The 20,659-nt window shown below is 39.8% G+C and overlaps 1 protein-coding gene across 8 annotated transcripts in view; it reads right to left on the bottom strand.

Annotated features, from left to right (window-relative positions):
* Nucleotides 1-119: 119 nt before the first annotated feature.
* The window catches only part of LOC105434346 (SLIT-ROBO Rho GTPase-activating protein 1), a 55,567-nt gene continuing 35,027 nt past the window's right edge, over nt 120-20,659 (bottom strand). For 6 of the 8 annotated variants that reach the window (XM_089085141.1, XM_089085142.1, XM_089085144.1 and 3 more), the window contains 13 exons: nt 16,767-16,950; nt 14,330-14,495; nt 13,926-13,952; nt 13,609-13,836; nt 9,985-10,113; nt 9,376-9,597; nt 8,916-9,191; nt 7,814-8,409; nt 7,517-7,738; nt 7,305-7,375; nt 7,039-7,219; nt 6,586-6,865; nt 120-4,274 (listed from right to left, as the gene is read on the bottom strand). In XM_089085141.1, the coding sequence (XP_088941267.1) occupies nt 2,988-4,274; nt 6,586-6,865; nt 7,039-7,219; nt 7,305-7,375; nt 7,517-7,738; nt 7,814-8,409; nt 8,916-9,191; nt 9,376-9,597; nt 9,985-10,113; nt 13,609-13,836; nt 13,926-13,952; nt 14,330-14,495; nt 16,767-16,950 (3,869 nt within the window). In that variant the 3' untranslated portion in view covers nt 120-2,987. Of the gene's footprint in view, nt 4,275-5,345; nt 5,418-6,585; nt 6,866-7,038; nt 7,220-7,304; nt 7,376-7,516; nt 7,739-7,813; nt 8,410-8,915; nt 9,192-9,375; nt 9,598-9,984; nt 10,114-13,608; nt 13,837-13,925; nt 13,953-14,329; nt 14,496-16,766; nt 16,951-20,659 lie in introns of all 8 variants that reach the window. The other 2 variants (XM_089085148.1, XM_089085143.1) reach the window with 2 other exon arrangements.

Below are 20,659 nucleotides of genomic sequence, written 5' to 3'. Positions count from 1 at the left end.
CTCATCAGTTTTATCGATTTTTATCGATAAAAATAATATTATCTGCAATAAACCATCGATCTTACCTGTTTAAAGATTGTGTACAGCAAAAATTGAAAACAAATCTTAGCGAACGAATCTTTTCGTTTATATGAGATATTCACTCTCACATACTTTAATCATTACAAATTAAATATACATGCTAAATTAAAAGATGACATTAAAATATATACGTTCTATAGTTTTAATAATATAAAGAGTAAGATGAAATGTTAAATTCTAAAGAAAAGTCGAAGATATAAATGAAAATTGCTCGAAAGCGAGATGCAAATCGGGATGGATACTGTTGACAGGAGGAATCTGTTGACACAGTCAGACGAATGAGCCCGTTCATGATGTAATATAGTATACAGCCTGTAAGTTCGTTTATTACGATATCCATATGTGTCATTAGCCTTAACGGGAGAGATTATCGATTAAGCTATTACGCTCCTCTCGGATCATCCACTGATAAGACGTGGCTATACTAAATTATACGCGTATGTTAAATTACGTTACGGATTCGTTTAAAAATCATTACCATCCGGCGCACAATTTGCGCCATGTAAAAAAAAAAAAAAAAAAAAAAAACAGAGATTACTATACAAAATACGGAGTCCGCGGATGTAAGATAATAAAAAAAGAAAAGGAAAGAACGACGAGCAACGTTTAAAAATCGAAACCATATGTCAAGATTTCGGAAATTATTCAACATGGGCGAGGGGCGTATTCTTTTCGCTTTGGTATTTCATAGTGCGGTGGGTTATAGCGCCTGCAATGTTTCCGCGATCCTTACGTCAGCCATTATTATTGTATCTTGAATTATTTCTCCGAATTATTCGATACACTTCTTTGATACGCCAGCGTTATTATCGATAACAAATTTATACCTATTAAAATCAATTTTTGCACAATCGAGATGTTCCAAACACGCGTTGTAAAAAATAGAATCTCTCAACGATATTTCGAATATAATTGGAAACGTATTCAATATCGAGAACGGTGAAAAATAACAGAAGAAGAAAAAAATCAATGAATCTGTCAGATATTAATGGAATTAAAGACGAAGGTTTTGCAATATTTTTTGCAAATTCATGAGCCAATAGTGGGTGTTTAAAACTGATATATATATATATATATCAATAAAAAAAAAAAAATCGCAATAATGATGGCGATGCGAGGATCGGTTAACGCGTGCTAAACATTTAGTCGATACACACATAAAGTGAAGGAGCGTCGCGCGAGTTTAGCGCGCGACTCTTCGAAGTTGAATTTGCGCGAATCGAGCGAACGGATCCTCGCGAATATGCACTTACACGGTATAAGTTTCGCGTGTTAATGTACGTGTATACGATAATCGTTAAATCACGAGTACAAGTTTCTCCTTTCTTTCCTCTTTTCGATCGATTACAGGGGGAGGCGATGCGGGAATACGTCGAGGTGAGTTGCAGAGATTGCGTTTCTTATTCTTTTTTTTTTTTTTCCTTTTTTTTCTCGCTTTCTCCTTTATCTCGTTGATATCGGAATTGTAATAAGCAACAGCTCACGACGCGGTGTTAATCGAGTAAGTATTCGCGTTATCGTCGTCACCTAACTAGACTCTTCTTCCCCTTTTCTTCCTCTCTATCTCGAATATATCGAACATCGCTGTTTGGATTAATTAGTACCTATAATTAAGATCGGCACGCGGTATACATATAGTAGAATGTAATGTAGCCTATTATAATAAACCTATCAATAAAGTCGCGGGACTCGCGGATCCCGAGAGATCCTCTCTTCTCTCATTCTTACTCTCTTCCGTTCTAAAACACGAGAAACAACCCCTCTCGCGATCGGAGAATTGTTCTAGGAGACGAGAACGGGATTTAGGGAACGGCATGCTTCTTCTTTCTCCCTCTCCATTTCTTTTCCTTCCTTTCTTGTTTTCTTTAAACTCATACTGACATTCGCTCGCGCATAAAGGAACCATCGAACGTGCTCGCCGCGGCTCGCGACTCGCGACGGTACTCGTCAAGAATAATGATAGTAGCAGAAAAATCCATTATTGGCGTATACATCGGGCACACGTTAAAAAATAAATTATACCGTCCAACGTTACAAATTCACGCTCTTCGATGCTAACGTTTTTCTCTCTCGCTTTTTTTTTTTTCTCTCACGCTTTCACACTCTTCTTTCTCTCTCTCTCTTTCTCTCTCTCTCATTATTTTTTTTCTCTTATTCTTATCTTCGCTTGATGACTAGAAACGTCGCTTCGCGCGGATCATTTGGTAAAAAAATTATGCGAAAATGGAAAACATCTGTAGAAAAAATAAACTCGCCTCCATGAGGATAGCGCCATGGTCTCGCGTGCGCGATTACCGCTCAAACCTGTGCCAAATTTAGCACCGATAGTCGCGCGATTATTAATTTAGCATGCGCGGCGATTCACGTCGCACCGGCCGCGCGCTATCCTACAGTGGCTTTCCTTTCTTCTTCTCGGGCACGAGATAATTAATACGGTATAAGTCCTCGCGACTGGGCGGAGTAACTGGTCGATGGGTGGTCGCGTTTTCGTATATCGCTCTAAATCTATCACACTACACACACGCCTCGAGACGGCGAAATCTCGAAAACTCGAAGCACGATCGGCTTGACGCCCCGGCGACGACCTAGGTCCTATTTTACCGCGTTTCCTCCAGCGATTCGCATCTTTCACGCGATTTCGCGCGCGCGAGAGAAGGAATGGTTATTGTCAAGTAACATCGTTTGAAAGCGATTAAAATTCGAGGGGATGTAAAGATTAAAAGTTGAACTCGCGTATCTTCTTACGCGACGCGATAATATCGTTGAGTGACAGATTCTGGGATCACTTTCGTCTATGACTCGAGGGGCAGCGCCGAAAGGACAATATCTTCGACGCCGAGGTGCCAAACGCGCTCCGATCGTGAATAATGTGAGCCTCCTCGGCTCCGCTCGGCGATTATGGCAATCTAGTTGGCCTGCTCCGTGCTCTGCGCTTGCTTCTCGATTTTACGCGCGAGCTCCGGGCTCATGTGCGGATGCGGGAACGGTAGCACCGGTTTGCGCAGGATCGTCGGCTTGACTTTGACTTGCGGTTTGAACGACGAAACCACCTGGCTGCCGCCGGTCAGATGCATGTCGGCGAATTTGGCGACGATTTTGGGAGTAGAACGCGGTGGTAGAGGCGACCTGAGCGGTATTCCTCCGCCGCCTCCTCCTCCACCTCCTCCGCTTCCTCCGCCGCTGCCACTGTCAGCAGCGATCTGATTCGAACTGGCCGACCGGATGATCTCGTCGTTCTCCGCATCGACGACGACCCCTGTGCCGTCGTGCTCTGCCGTTTCGATCCGCTTCAGTTTGTTGCTGCCAGTAGTGTCCGAGTTCGCAGTCTTTGTGTTCTTCTTCAGGGTACACTGATTCTGCTTGGCAAAACGTTCGGCGGCAGTGCTCATGTCCGGCGACTCTGGACCGCCAGTCGGCGACGTGGCCGCCTCCGCTCGCGAAGGTGGCGTTTGTTGCGGTGCCAGCAATGACGGTATCATCGTTTCCTCGTCTGAGCTGCTCAGACTGCTGGACGACGCAGATTTCTTACCAACCGGGTCTTGCGCCGACAGCGGCAGATCCATCACTAGATCGGGAGTGTGTTTCTGCCGCATCTCGCGGAACTCTTGAGACGCGCGGGAATAGGACGACGATTTGGGAGTCGACTGCGTCTGTGAAGTGGCGCGACGCTGCCAGAGTTCACGATTCGCCGAGAAGTTTGTCGTCGTCTGCTGCTCCTGCTGCGACTCGTCGTCCGGTGTCATAATGGTTGTCGTCGTCGTCGTCGTCGTCGCCGTCGTTGTTACCACCGATATGCTCGTCGTCGTCGTAGAAGTCGACAGGGAGTTTGCGTGCGACAGCTGCAGCTGCTGATGTTGTGCGATCATGCTCTCGCCGACGCTCTGCGACTTCCAATGCTGCTGCTTCCGGCCAGCGCCGCGTTTTGTCACGATGCCGTCCAGCGATGAAATCGTCCCTGAAACGTTATTGCCTAAATCTTCATGCGTGACTTCTTCGACGCCACTTCCGCCTCGTTGCTGCTGCTGCTGCTGCTGAGCGGAGTTTGCATTACCACCGCCATCGACGCATTCGACACTGTTCTCCAAAGTAATCTGAAGAATATTGTCGACGTTGTTCCGATGTTGCTCCGAGTGCTTCTCATTCTCCGTGGGGGTGGACACCCTGGCCGGCCTCGATGGAGTTGTAGAATCAGCCTGCAAACAGTCACGGGAACAATCGTAGCGAGGCTTGAAGAACGCGCGCGGGGGGCTAAATGGGTGTGTGTTGCCTGAACGAAGTCGACAGACGGGTCTCGTTTACTATTGCGGGGGATACGCAGATACTACGGAGTCGTCTTGATCTATCAGCGATCGTGCGCGCTGTAACGAGATACGAATTATTATCGAACCACGTCTCCTTTCTTCTACACAGGGAGTCTCGCCACCAATGGATGTATTTTTAATCATACAATCACAAATAAAAAAAAATTCAAAAATTTTTTTATATTAAAATGTCGATAATTTGAGAGTAAATTAATAAAGAAGGCCTTTTTAATAAATTAGCGAAACAAATAACAGAATCCCCCATTTTTCAAACTTTATCTAGATCAAATTTTAAATTACAATTTAAATTATTGAAATATTAATATCAAAAATAAATTGATAGATAGCAAATAAACAGTTATTATAAATTTTTACAAAGAAAGACAATCAATCGCAAATTTATATGAGAATTTCTAAAAAGGCCATCCAATAGTAGTAGGACACTCTGTATATGTAATTTTTCATGTAACAACATGTGTATAGATAAAAATTGGGGCAAGTGAAATAATTCGTGAATAATTTACAACTGCACGATACAACGGTAATGTGAAATATGTATAGATATTGTATAAAAGGGAGTGCTAATTACGTAATTTAACAAGGTACATTAATAAAAATTGGTTTCACGAGATCTCCATCTAACAATCAACATATTAATCAAAATATTTTATACATATTTTTTTAACACGATTTGTTCGGAATGTTTTTAAAACTACGAAATTTTGGGACATTTATAATTCGCTCGCATGCAAACGACGCACAAATATAAAGTGATGAAATACACACACAGTACCACTTAAAAGACAGGATTAAAAACTGCTCGTAAAACTGAGACAGACAAAAGCGGGCGCACGTATTGGCGTAATAAACGATGAATTAGTTTACCTATTTCTCTTTATTGTCCGAAGGTTAGTAGCTATATAAGACTATTGCACAATGGGTGAGATTACTCTCTTTACTCACCTCAGAAGCCGAAAGGATATCCGCTGGAGACAAGCAGGCCCCCCACGCGAGCGGCATTCCTTTTGATCTCATCTACAGACCGAAGAGGGAGAATTCGCTCTATGGAGAAACTCTAAGAAACTCTCACAGAATCGACAAGAAAAAAAAAAAAAAAAAGAAAAAGAAAAAAGAAAGCTCGAACACACTTTACCGTCGAAATCTCAATTTCACGATTTCAACGATACAATACGATAACGACAAGAATAATTACACAATTAACAACACTGGTGGCCAGTTTTATCGAACAGTTTTTAGTCCGCGTTTCGCTCTGCGTATATGTGTGCGGCGCGAAACGGCTTGGCTTTTCTCGCCAACTAAAGGGCCAAGAGACTAAACGTATATCTGGAAAAACAGCAACCATCCCAACCATTAAAACACTCGTTAATAAAAAAAGAAAAAAAAAACGTAACGAAGAAAATTAAAACACACACGCGCACACAATAAGACGGTGCAACGGAGGAAACAGGCGGCACAAGACAAGAAGAACAACCACAAGGCGGGACATGCAGCACAAAATAAACATGTATATTTGTATTTTATTTACAGATGTATCGTACAAACTCGTGTAAAGTCCTATAAAATATCTGTGTGCTGTTCAGAATTTAAATTAAACTTAAAATAGCGTCTCTCTCACATAAAATGCTCTTCCACGTCTCGTCGTCTTTCCCGATTTTGCATCACTGCGTTCGTCGGCTGTGTCCGCGAAACTTTAGAATATTTTAATATCTCAAATTCACGGCAGCGAATGATCCACGACGAGCAACAGTTCGTCGAATTATTTCAAGTTTATCCAGTCATTAAATTTCATTTTTTTTTCTCGAAATATCATGGAGACTAAAAAGTACTTTTTTGCACTTGATCGCGAGAGAATTGCGCGGATTATACGACGAAGCGATGCGTGGATCTGATATGCAGGTGCAGTGCGCAGGCAAGAGAGATTTCGTGTTACCAATCTACATTGTGCATTCCAGACGCGATTTCGCTCGCGAGGATATAATAAAGAAACGAAAAAGATATTTGCTTGAACAGTCATGCACTTAAGTGTGCGTTGTAAAGAATACGGAGATGATAAAAACCTGCGTCGCGCAGTGCGTCGGTATGCAACAGTGCGACAATATACGCCAAAAAGCGAAAACAAACACGAAGAGAAAAAAATCGGGCACAGATTAATGATCAACTACTAAACGGTGGTTTCCAATACCTCTCGACTGATGATCGGCTGCGCCGACGAGATGCAGGGTACATTCGTCACCACAGACGCAATAATACCGCTGGCGTTACTATTGTCCGTTATTATGTTCGTCGTAGCAGATGACGACATGTCGGAAGCCGCACCAGACGACCAGGTGCTCGGATTCGCCGATGGACCCATTAGCGGCGAGTTATTGCTCGACAGTACACTATCTGCCGAGCTGGACGCTCTTCTACGCATGGATTCCTCACTGGATGATTTTAAAAGTTCCTTCTCACGCTCCTCATCCCTGAGAAAAGTGTAGAAAAAAAATCAATGAAACAATTAGAAATCGATTAAATAATAGGATTTAAATTATAATTTGATTAATTTAATTTAATTTACAATAATAATTTAATTTAAACGACGATCTCGATTAATTTTTTGTTAAAAGTAAAAAAAAATATATAAAATAATACTAACTTTATCTTGAGCATAATATATTTATCAGGAATCAGTCCCTCTCTGCCAGCTAGAGCGCCTCGCCACCAATCATTGCTAACTTGTGTATACAGTGTCAAGGTGTCACCCTTTTTGAAACTCAATTCTCGTTCGGACCTCGCATTAAAGTCAAATTGCGCCGTACCTTCGAGATTCTCCGATTCTAATAGATAAAGAATAGTTAGATTACATAAAACATATTTCATGGAAATATCTTTTAAATTGAGAATTTTTAAAAAATGCATTACCATCTTCAGACGGGTAAACTTCCGAATCCATATCTTCCTGAACTTGATCCGTCGGTGAATCTCCCACATCCCTGAATTATAAGTCATCAGTAATCAACGATCAAAAAGATGTTCCTTAAATTCTTTTATAATTAAATTCAACTATCTATATTGTTTTAATATATTCTATTGTATATTGTAATATTTAATAATAAATATTTATTTCTACTTACACATCATCAGGTTCTCTGCTGATGTATTTCTCGTATTGAGTACCTCCAATGTCTTCTGGAAAGATTTCTTCGCAAAACGTAATAATATTCTTGATAAGCTCGTTGACCTGATTCTGGTACTGAACTTGATCCTTATCCTCAGGAACAGGCACCAAGGTCGGACCGAAGCAAATAGCCAAGTTATACGGATCCATCATATTCTCATCCGAGAATTCCGATAGACTGTTTAAGCACAGATTGAATTTTAGATTCCGTACAATTTTATGTACGAAGTCTTCATTGAGCAGTAATACTTACTGATTGAGAAAAGCAAAAAGATAACGCATGACGATCACGACTGGCCGTGGTAGACTCGCTATCATCTCCTTCATCTTGTTAACGAAATCTTGCTTCGATTCAAGCTGTGCCAGCTCCATCAGATGTTCGAAATAGATGATTGGAAAGAGAGGTTCGCGCAATTCCCTCAGATAAAGTTTTAGCACCCCAGCGACACTGTTGATGTCCGAGGCGTCTGTGACATCCGCAAGTGGATCCTCGCCACGCTCGAACCATTCGCGGAAATTGTTAATTTCTACCTGTGAGCCCGACACACGAAAGATACCTTGATGATGCAATCCATATAAATTGATTACGCGAATGCAACTCTTCATGATCAACGGTATTTCCTGATTGGTGCTCTCCAGATATTCTTCGAGCGAACCGCCAAACAGTTTTGGTTGGCCGTTCATCTGCAGGCGTCCGATCCGTTTGCGACGTGCCTGTTTTTGCTTCGTGGCGGAAATAGACGGATTCGGGCTAGCATTTGAACCATCCAGTAGGCTCTGCCGGATATACTCTTGTTTCGCATCTAACCTGGCTATTCTCGATGTGCCGAGAAGATATTCCCTGAATTTCTATAAACATCAACATGAAAAATAGGGTAAATCTTGTTAATCATGTTTCTATAGGTTTTTTTCACATCAGGAAAATCTTATAATTGAAAGAATTTACTTGCATATTTATTATGTTCATATAATACATTTATTATGTTTATATTATAATTTTCATATTGTAATTCTATTTTTACATTAATAATATTTTTATATAATAAAACCTTAAAATCCAATTCTAAATTTCTAATTGCAATTTAGACAAGCAAAAAAATAGATGCAATTGTACGCATTCTATTTATGAATTTTTACTGTTTTGAAGATCTTAATATAAGACTTGTTTTCTCGAAGAACTAAAAAGAACGGATATCAAATGTAGTGATGTGCTTTCCTCGGTCGTTTTCTATTTGTCCCTTATTCGCCCATCTTCTCTATCCTTCAAATGTTAATACGACGATCAATATTCTACCGCGCGGTCGTCTGTCCTTCGTTCACTTGCGAAAGAGAAAGAGAAAGAGAAGACAACTCACCGTGAGGTAGAATTCTTCAGTCTCCTGTCTATCGGCTCGCAGCTTGATCTGCAGCGTCTCCGGCGGCCTGGATGTAGACACGGCGTTCTCTCCAAAGTATCTCGAGCAATCATAATCCTTGGCAGTTAGCATCTCGAGTAGGCTCGCCTCCGCTGTCTCCAAAGTCTTCCATACCTCCTCCGATTCAGTTCGCAGCGACGTTACCCTCTGTTGCAGCTGCTGTAGTCGTTGTTCCATTTCCGAATGTAGCATCTTTTGCAATTCAGGCTCAGGCGTCTGTTGGGGAAAAAATAGACCGGTGACATTTTTATAGCGGTATTATTAACTTTATCATTTTACTCCGTTAAAATAATATTGTAAATAAAACGATAATCATAATTTATAATTATTATTTAATTAAGAAACGACGAAAGAGATTTAAAAAGTTAATGTTTAGATTGAATTCTAATTCGGCTCTTACCTCATCTCCACGCTGTCCTTGGAATTCAAACTTCTTGGGAATCATGAAGGCTGCGTGATGAGACTCCAGGAATCTTTGCTTATCCGCCCGGGAGTCAAGCGCACCGACGCACGCGGCTAATTGTTCGGCGCCAGATTGTAGGGAACGTTGTCTGCCCTCCTCCGCGCTGCAGTGCATCAGCAGTGCCCTTGCTATGCAATTGTGGAATCCAAAGTCCATGCACTGCGAGGGTGGGAAGGAAGCATACATTCATTTTCTATACATCTGTCTTTTGTTCAATGAAATAAATTAGATTCCATTAGTAATCTAATTTAGAAAGAAAATTATGTTTAACTGTAAACTTCCTTCAAATTTCTTCGACCAACTTAATCGTTTAATGTTTTATTATTTTAAGAATCTTAAATATCGTATTACTTTTCGGTTTCTATTATCCTATAAATATCCGATAATTAAATGATAGAATGTAAATTCTATTCAAGCCAAACAATTATCATATATCATAACGTTGCGATGCAACGAATGAGTGCAACGATTACAGAGGTCGGTGAAAGCGCGGTTGTGGTCGCGGGGTCAATGGAGTGCGAGTCCGCGTATAGATGAGTAACTTACGTCGATAAGATCGGATAGGTCATCGACGAAGTACTTGTGTATCGTTGTGTTAGACGCCTCCAGGCACAGGATGTACTCGTTTCTCGCCTTGAGCGCCTTCAATTTCGCCTCCTGGTACTTGCTCTTCCTCTGAAATGGGGATATTGCAGATCAGAGATCACGATGCGTTTTACTTCGAAAACTGAGAGATTAAAGCTTAATTAATCTCATTAATTAACAACCAGTGTATTGATTGCCTCGCCGATTCTCGGGACGATTACCGATTCCGTTTCCTTATCTCGCTTTTCTCTCTGAGAATTGTTTATTTTATTACTTTTTTCGTACTCGAGCAATTGAGCTCATTATTCCGTTGCATAAATTATTTGTGTGACTTTTTGGATTCTTACGTAGATTTCATAAATAAAAATGTGCGTTCTTTTAAAAATGTGAGTAATGACATCGAATTCAATAACTCTAACAGCAAAGAAGATATTATCGGCCTTTTTCTTTCATTTTCTTTTTTTTTCCTAACCGCTCGATTCTTATACTCCTCTTTCGCATCTTTCAATAATGTCCCTTTTGCTTCCAGACCGTTTTAACCATCTGTCTTATCGCGCTTATAACTGCGCTACCCAAAGGGGACCGCTATTTATTTTTCCATCGAGATGCCCAGCAAGAAAACCCGCTAGCAGATCGACCCTAAAGCCTCGACGTCTGCTCGGATTGGGAAGTGATGGAAAAAAAAAAGAACTCAGAGAGAAAGAGAAAGAGAGAGAGAGAGAGAGAGAGAGAGAGAGAGAGAGAGAGATGCGTACAGATTTCCTAGCATCTTTCTCGATTCACTCCGTAGAGTGGAGTGAATCTTTCTAGTTGTAAGCTGGAGAAGCGCTTTGAATCCCCAGAGATCTTTGACTCATACAAACAAAACGGATGGAGCATATGGCCCTGGTAGAAATGTCGACGCAAATGCATTTGTCATAGAGTAGAAATATGAAGGGAATATGAATGCTTCTCTAACATCTTTCAAATATTCTCTTAAATAAAAAGCTTTTTAAATTTTAATTTTTTTCGATCATCACAAGAAGTTTGAAAGCTTTTGAGAATTTTGGATGTAAGAAATCTTAAGAAGTTAAGAAATCTTCGAACAAAAGAGTGAGAGATTTTCAAAGCTTAAAACAATCTCACAATGCGGTAATAACTTCGCAAATTAATTAGACGATTGAATAATGCGTGGAAAGTTTTTGAAGGTTTTCCCCCCTCTTTCGTCTTGATTTAATCCTACGGTCGTTATTCGCACGCCATTTCTGTCGCGCGAATCGTGCTCCAGAATGCACGAACAAGTTTTTGAAAGACTGGAGAGACGAGATTGCATTCCGGATTAGAGAACTCGAAGCAGTTATCCGCTCGATTCCGTGAATCGTATGGGGAACGAGATAGTCGACGATGGACAAAAAGCGGAACAATTGCTGGACTGATGACGCAGATGCCTAATTCGAACATCCTGCGACTGGCCTGAATATCGTTCAGTCAATGCTCTGTTTCTCTCGCATTTCCACCTGCCGTCTAGCATCTTCGTCGATACTTTTCGTCTGTACTTTATCGACGATATTTCGTGCGGCCGTCATTTTCGTTCCAATAATGCGCGTAGCGTGCGGTGGAGGATATAAAACATCGACCGATCGGCGCCTCGGATCAAATCTTTATTAGCGTGGAAAACGTAGTAGCATAATAATTCTCGTGCAATAACCGTAAATCAAACGACCGTAAATCACGCAACAATGCGATAACAGAGTTGTTGAAAAAGAAGGTACTTTCTGACTATTTCAGTATTGTGACATTTAAAATTATTCTTTGCTAAACAAAAACATCGAATATAATATTCAGTGTGCTTTTTAAAGTTTACACGCAATACGATTGTGGGCTCTTTAAAATCCAATTTTCTCAATTTTTCTAAAAGAAAATTGCGCGGCAAGAACTCGTTAACTTTTATTATATATGATTACTTTAAAGCTCGATTAGTTTCATTTCGTAACGTAACGTAACGTTTTGTAACTGTAAAGAACGTTCCGCGAGGACGAGTCCGGCAGTTGATTTTAATGATGTTCTTATTGTTAAATTGTGACGAGAGGAAATTAGTGGCGCGGCCATAGAGTCGTAATGAACGTGTTTCCGTTAGGCTCGCGAAACGAAATTATTAAGACGGTATGGTAGCAGACGGTACTCCATTCTCGTTCCAACTGTACTTTCAATTTCCTTTCAATCGCATCGACGAAGGCCAGACACGCAAACTTCCAGCCGTGCTGCACCACGCGAAATATCTCACGAATCGCTTTAAGAGACGCGACGAACAAAGAACCAATCTCTCAATCCACAAGTTTCAAGTACCATAGTTACTGACTTCAAAAATTAATCTCTAATTATTAACTTTAAAATCAATAATCTCATCAATTACTTTTCGTAATGTTTACAAGACTGTCTTACATGTAAAATTTAATTTCTTAAAAACCAAATCCAACTCCTTTACATTTTTATCATTTTTATCATTTTTGAAAAATTTTAGACTTTCTCTTTGAGATATTAAATTATCAAAATTAAATAAAATTAGAAATGTCGAATATCTACGATCTGCTTAAAAATCTTATTTCTGACTTCTCGGAAGAATCGCATGATTTCCTGACATATTTACGAATCATCATGCAATGGCAAATGTATCGAAGCACCTTCCGCTAGTCGTCATGCCGCGAACAGCTGGTGAACGCGCAAAAGCCAAAAAGAAGCACGTCAAATCCACGACAACATGTTCATCAGAGAAAGAATTTGCCGCTGATAAATCGCGCGTCTTTGGCGTAAAATAACCGTCGATCTTTTGTCAGAGGCGACATGCCATCGCACCAGGTGCCAGCAGAAGGTTCAGAACGGCGAGGAAAGAGAGGGAAAGTCATACATGCGGATAACGTCGACGAATAATCTCTCGACCGACTGCATCTCATAACACGTCGTCGTCGTTATTACATCGGTGCCAAAATCCGAAGGACGTGCGCGAGATCGCAATATGCCAGATTTACTCACGGCCAGGGTCGCTTCCGAAAGAAACTGGACAAATTGCGAATGACGCACGTTAATCTCTTCGTTATTACGAATGTGTGAAAAATATACGCGTAATAAATTACAAATTCTGGCAAATAAATATTCTTGTTACAATATCTAACAAATATTTCGTGTAAATCTTCATGAACTTTTTATTCTAGGTTACCGGAATATTTGTTAAATTTTATCAAAGCCTTGATGAACACTAGATTTATATACATTTTTCCCATAACAAAATTTTAATATAAAGATTTACTATGAACTTACATGTTACACTGAATATTAAAGATCCGTCTACTATAGACAAAATAAAATAAGTTAAAAAATCTAATACGTGCTACAACATACAATTTTCCTTCGATACGTTAAATCCCATTTGTCAACATAATTCGACACAGATGGTTGAAGCACAATTAGGGAAAAGAGTTTAAACTTCCTCGTGCGAGCTCTCGCGAAAATCAAATGCTTCTTCGAGCTTCTTCAGTCATCGGGCACGAGCACTCGTCTCATGTAGAAAATCACTCGAGATCGATCTTCTATGTATTCTATTTTACAAACCTTGTTGACTTCTTTCTCGATGAGTTTGTACTTCTTGCTGCGTGCAAGTTTCTCACGGCTGTCCGCGTTCGCCACCTCGAGCTTGTTACGTTGCTGCTCGGCGACGCGGAGCTTCGTCTCCGCCTGCCTGGATTCAGCTTGGTAAGCATGGTAGGTCTTCATCGTCGTGTGTAATTCGTGCAAAACTCGGAGTATCTCTTCGTGCGTCTCGTAGCCTATCTCGCGACACTACAGTGAGAGAAAGAATATCATTATGTATGTTGTAGTACGCAATTTTTTACATAAATTTAATTTTATTAACGTGTACAGGGACTAACCCTTTTTTTTTCCTTCTGAAAAGATTTCTAACACAAAAATACAAATTAATTTACGTAATTAAATTATATAATGACGCAATAGAAGATTAGACGGACTATAATTATAGAAATAAACACAAGGATGTGTGTAATAGTAAAGGAGTATGGAGAACGAATTAAGAATTTCGTCACGATGAGATTAGGCATCGTGTTCGTGGTACTCGATATATATCGACATCGTCGGCGTGCCGTGGCGAAACATCGCGGCGGCGCCGGTGACAGCGGAATGGAGACATTCGAGGCAATTAATTCAACGAGACAATGGAACCGTCGAACTTCTCACGACACGGCGCGCGACGATGCAATCGCACAATCGCGCACTAACTGCTAACGGTATCGTGTATTGCGGGGCAAACAACACTCACACGCTTGTAAATTCGCTGCACGTCCTCCATCACCTGATTGAGACGGCCCACGAGGTGGGTGCTGTAGACCTCAGAGAGGGCGGCATGGTCCCTGCTAAGGGATTTGGTCTCGTTTACGAGCTGCTGCCAGCAGGCGTAGCTGGAGAACAAGGGCCATTGTTCCCGCCTGTGGAAAATGATCGATAAAGACGATACTGAATCAGGTACCGGATGTACGTTCCGTGCGCGTGTATATCGATGTTACAATTACACGGCTATTAAATCGGCCACTAACGAGCCGATCAAGCGTTACACTCTCGTCATCTTGCGACCCCGAACGCATCGTTCCGTTTTTACGTTTCCATAATCGTGCCATGTAATAGCGATCGTTCCACGTGCTCGTTCATATGTATCAACTATACGCAATATCCTTTAGATTTAATGATAAAATGATATAAATGAATATTTTTGCGTGCTATACAAATTACCTAAAATTATTTTGATACTGTAATCAGGCGTGATTCTATTTTAATGATAATATGTATCGCAAGCAAAATATCTAAGTTTTTTTTATTATAAACATTCATATAAATGTTTAAATGTTATTTTTAAAAAAATCACAAGTGTCACCATGTAAGAGAAAAAAGAATCATCCGACGATAAAACCTACTTTACGGTAATTATATTTCTTGCGAAGCAAAATGAATGTAACGCTGTAACCCCCCCCCCCCCCCCCCGGATGCGCCCTCGCAAAGAAGTGAAACTATCGATTCGCGATATCTCCCGGAGCGAAATGAGGGAAAGAGAAGAGCGCGGTCGTGGTTACGGGATTACGTTTTACCCGTGTGTAACGTGTGTACCGCGAGAGGAGAGGCATCCCTTTTGTAGCTGCTGAATACGGCGCACAAAAGGGGCACCGCGCGTTCAGGGTTGAATGACGAGAAGGAACTGGGGCATGTCGCAAATCGCGGGAACGGTGCCGGCAGATGCTGTGCACGCGCGTGTAGGACGCCGGGAAAAATACGAAGCCGACGTCCACTTTTCCGTCGTTCGGTCCGTCCGTTGCAAAAGTGGAGCGCGAAGAATGTCAATCGCGAACGTCAATACTACAATGCGGAATAAATATGAGAAAGTGCAAAGTTGTTACGGGACGTACGCGCGGCGGAATTCATAAGTCTACCAACAATAATGCCGATCTTATATTCATTAATTAACATTACGATATCGATGTCAACAATGAAATAGCTTCAAACTGTTCGTAATATTATTATACAAGGCGCATTTTATACACCACATGAGAGAGTGTTTTCTGAAGGGGAAATTCAAAGGAGAACTGACAAGATCTAATTTTCTCGATAAAGGAAAATATTTGCAGCACATAAAATGACTTATATATATTATGATGAGGATGTGTGCCTAAACTTATTTTGTTATTATAATTTGAGTATTGAAAGCAGATTGTTATAAATATTATTTCAATGTTACAAGCAAAAGTGATTTTAATCCAAAATGATTTTAATGATTTGTAGATGGACTATTAGAAATTCTCTGTTTATTTCAATCGTGCCTTTTTAAATATTGACTTCTACATCCACCAGACATTAATGATCTAATATTGACTCCTAAAAGAAGAAATACGATTTCTCTTTAGAAGTATGCTAAAATATTTATGATCGTTACTGATTTTAGTATAGAAACAGTTCTACGGTAAATATTTAAGGTATCTGGATCAATCTTCGATCCGCCGATTAATTATGCATCTCGTGATCGAAATGTAATCATGCGTGATCTATATCTCAAATATAATCGCACATTTAATCAAAATTTACATAATGTAATCGCGAAACAATTCACATTGCGCAACGTGATGTAATGTAATAGCGCAAAATGTAACACGAATGCGTCATCCTTTCAATCGTGTCGTGTAACATGTGGTACACGCATGGTACATGAATTACAGTGAATCAATTAACACGCATATCAACGCTAATCATTTAATATGACAATTCACGGGAAAATTATCTTCTTTTGTTTTCGCCACATCGCTTTTTATAATCGATTTTATATGTCGCTATAAAATTATTCGGCTAACAAATTTCTGTGTGTCATGATTTAATTTTATTCATAAAAACACACCAGTAGATAAATAAATGCAAACATATGAGATTATTATTATTATTCGTTTAACTTCTCGTATTAAACAGCTCATTTTCTTACAATTTAAACCTCAATTAGTTCCATAATAATAAAATAATAATTAGATTAGACTTTAATATGATGCAAATGCAAAATTATTCAATTGTGATTGGCGCCTCTAAGATAATAAAATTGTATATTTTACCTACATTTTCTTATAATTCTTCTTTTTAATCAGCACCTAATTGTTCTCTCCATAAAGTACGTAAAAAGATATAGTCAGAAATGAAATTAATAATGAGTGTGATATTACTTATCGTACTTTTGTTTCTGTTCCTTGTGCCTCAATTGTATGCTTCTTGCCATCTTGTCGAGGGATTTGCTGTAATCCAGCTCCAGTTCCGCTCTTTTCCGGAAGAAGTCCTGGAGCTCGGCCACGAGGGCGACTTGCGCCTCCATTCTTACGTCGAGGCATCTTAGCTGCTCGTTCAGCTGTAGCCGTATATCTGCAAGTAGAAAAAAGGCGAAACCTCGTCAGAACTCGTTCTAATCATGATCATCTGTTTTGAGTATCTCGAAATACACGCGAAGACTTATAAAGTGTTTCTCCGGAAATTATCTTCGAAGTTGCGAGGTCTCCTGGTAAAATTTTATTTTCTCAATATTAAAACCGATATCGATCTATATATTGCCACCTTAAAAAATCCGATTTTCCGGGATTTACGAAGAATTTCTTTAGAATCCTTTCCGAATACGTAGAGTTCTTTTCATAGCAATTCGAAAAATCAATACCTAATATAAATTAATGTCCGACTAACTTATGAATATCGACTTAAAAATTAATTATACAATTAAATGTGAATTTAGAACAAATTGTATCTTGTATTATACAGTTTTCAGCGCCATTCCAGTGAACCTTCTACATCGAAGTTGTTTTATTTGGCAACGATAACAATGGCAAAGAGGCGGATGTTGCGCGGAATAATAATGTCTTGAGGATGATGGGTGTCGCGAAGGACTTTGACACGATCAGTGTCAGAGACTTCCGATGCTCTCTCTCTTTCTCTTTCTTCGTAGTAATCCGTATTCCATTAATGTTATCCGCAAGACAATGACGAGGAGGAGGAACGACGGCTCTGCAAGACGGCTAAGCTAAAAATAAGCGGTATACGCGACGCGAAACGACCTATCGTTTCGCAGACTTTGCCGAGACGAAGAGAGAAGATGATCGCGCTCGTGCGCGAGTACCGCGTGATTTATTGTCGTGGCCGTATCTCGTTTCCGTTCCGAAACTTCCTTCGACTCCGATAATAAACGACGCCGAGTGACCGCAGTCGAATACATTGTTCGCGTAATCCATCGTCAATGTAACAAAAGTAAAAACAACGTTCAACATTTCTCTCTCACGCTTCATCCTTCGTTCAACGCATTCAGAATTATCTTTCCGTCACGGTATCTCAAAAAAAAAAAAAAAGAAAGATCTTAGAAAACAATATCTTCAAAAGTATTTTTCAGATTTTCTTCGAAGATATTTTACGGATAAACGTCTGAGATTTTCAAGTTTTCTAAATCTTTAAGTGACATATCGATTGTTCGGCTCGGTTTGAAAGAAATTAGATTAATTTCAATCTTCTCAAATTTTCGGAGAAATTCGACTCAAACTATTATGGCACCGCAAATCACACAATCTAATTTATAGTAATTTATAGTATCACACTTGACAGAACTCCTAAAGCGGAAATATCATTTCGTCGTGTACCAACCTTCACGTAAGCATCAATCAATCAACGTAATTGGACGATCGTCAGAAAGGGAACGGGAGCCAGCTACTAGACGTTTTAAGACGGTGCTTTCTTTCATCGAATCGAGCGACGATTCGAACGAATCGTTAAAAGAAAAAGAGGAAAAAAGGTCGGGCGATAAACGGGCGTGAGCGACGCATTTTCGAATCGAAATGGGCGTTCTGTTCGTGACAGATCGAGGACATATAATGATTTCAACGTCGACATTTTCAGGAATATCGTCGCTTCACTCGCGCTCTCGTTTTCGGGAATATCGTCGGTTACTTCGAAAAAAAAAAAGAAAAAAAAATAGAGAGGCCTGGAAGAAACGTCGTTCTCGACCATATGCCAGTTCGTTCCATGTGTTACCAATTATCAAGAGGTCTAAACGAATCGGTTCATCGGCGGCTTAGGCCTCGAAACTAACGAATGGAACTTTTATGAGCGGCCGCGGCGACTGATGATAATGTTAATTCTGGGAAATACCAAAGCGCGGATGAAAAGACTTGCCGCAGTTTTTTGCTATCGCAGCCCACGTCTTAATCATCGCACACATGGCTAACTAGATTTATATAAGAAATAATAAAATTTTATTCGGATTTTAACGAGAAAAAAATGTGACATTAAATATAATTCAAAATTTTATTAAAAGATTAATTTTTCCTTCTGTTTCTATCATAAATATTAATCTAATCTTAATACAGTGAGAAATTCTTAAATAAAATTGTTTACAACTAAAATTATTTCATCAATATTATTAATATATATTTCAAAAGTTAACCGCTAATATTGTAAGTTTAAAGATAAAATAATAAAAATGCTAATTTAATATTTATCTTTCTTCCTTTCTCGTTTATTAATAATGGAAGAGGTTCTCCGCTTCTTTTTCGTTTAATATCCCAAGAGAATAAAATTCAAGTGGAGTTTCCCTTCCAAGGGCGAGTTTCGATGCACTCCCAGAAGAAGATCTTATTGATTTTCTTACTTCCGCGCGTGTGATTCATCCTTCCCGAAAGGACGCGAAGCGATCTTTGACCCCGAAACACGAACGAGATGCAGACATGCAACCGGCACACGAATGAAGGTAAATAAACGTGTTCTCAAATGCACACACAACTAGGGCTTCTATATACAGGGTACCTTAAAACCATAAGATGCTCTTTTTATTTTTTTGATGGATTCAAAGTTTCTTTTAAAAAAAAAAGTATTAAGGACTAAATAGTTTATAAAATAACTGATGATTAAAAATAAAAAGTTCCTATAGTGAACTGAAAAGGAAATGAAAATCATATCTTTAATTAGCTTCGAATAAACTTCAACAGAATTTTAATCTACAATTTTAAATTACGAGGACAGTGACTATATAAAAAATGAGAAACTACGATAAAATAAAAAGCTCATATAAATTGGAAATTTAAAAATCAAAGAAACTGCAGTCGAAAAAAAACATTCGGTGATTCTCAGACACCCTATATACAACACCCCCGCTGTGTTAGTCATCTAACGAGCGAGAGGTCGATGTATGCTACACATCATCGTGGTCGGATGCACCAACTGACAAGCCGCTAACCAACGAGGGGGGTAACAACGGATCGCCCGAACGACGATGTCGAGCACAAGAGGAAGAGGAAAGGCACTGCGATGCTCTCGTCGAACACTTTGAAGACGAAGAATTGCGGCCTACTATGATTAGCCTACTATGATTAACTAGACCGCGATAGGCACTATTAGCGAAATAGGCTGTACGATGCAGCAGGCCGTTCGTTCCCTTTCAATCCCATCCCGATTTCTTTGAATGATCGATCATAGCTACATTATCATAATTGCGATTATAATACGCAGAACGTTTGATAACACAAAATTTTAATCACACAAATCTATAATAGATAATTATTTTATCTAAATTTTTAAATATATTTCTATATAACAAATAATGCAAATTTGTAAACTAAGCGTGTGAAAAATAAACTTTTACAAGAAAATAAATTTATAAAAATAAATTTCTATGTAGAATCATCGGATCTATTTAGTTATTTAGTAATCTCATAAATTTCCAAATCAAAACGGAAATGGACGGATACGCTTTTCATCGGCCTTAATAAACTGACGTGACGAAGTTGGTGATGTGGGACGAAAACTTTGGGAATATCGTCGAGAGGAGAATCGTGCACAAAAACACGTCTCGAGAAGAAAGAAAGAGAGAGAGAGAGAGAGAGAGAGAGAGAAAAAGAGGAAAGAGAGACGTTCAAGAAAGCAGCTGCGCCTAAAAACCACCCACGACAAAGCGCGAACCGGTTGCAGCGCAGCATCGCACCCCCGCCGCGACCAGAAATACGCACGTGTACAACGATTACCGAAAGGGAGAAAAAGAAAGAACGAGAGAGACGGAAAGCGAGGTCGAGTCTTTTGAGACGATCCCAAAATACGTACAACC

This window comes from Pogonomyrmex barbatus, unplaced genomic scaffold, assembly GCF_055798465.1.
Source record: "Pogonomyrmex barbatus isolate J1 unplaced genomic scaffold, ASM5579846v1 scaffold1, whole genome shotgun sequence".
Classification (NCBI taxonomy): Eukaryota; Metazoa; Arthropoda; class Insecta; order Hymenoptera; family Formicidae; genus Pogonomyrmex; species Pogonomyrmex barbatus.
This window is presented reverse-complemented; position numbering and strand designations above follow the sequence as displayed.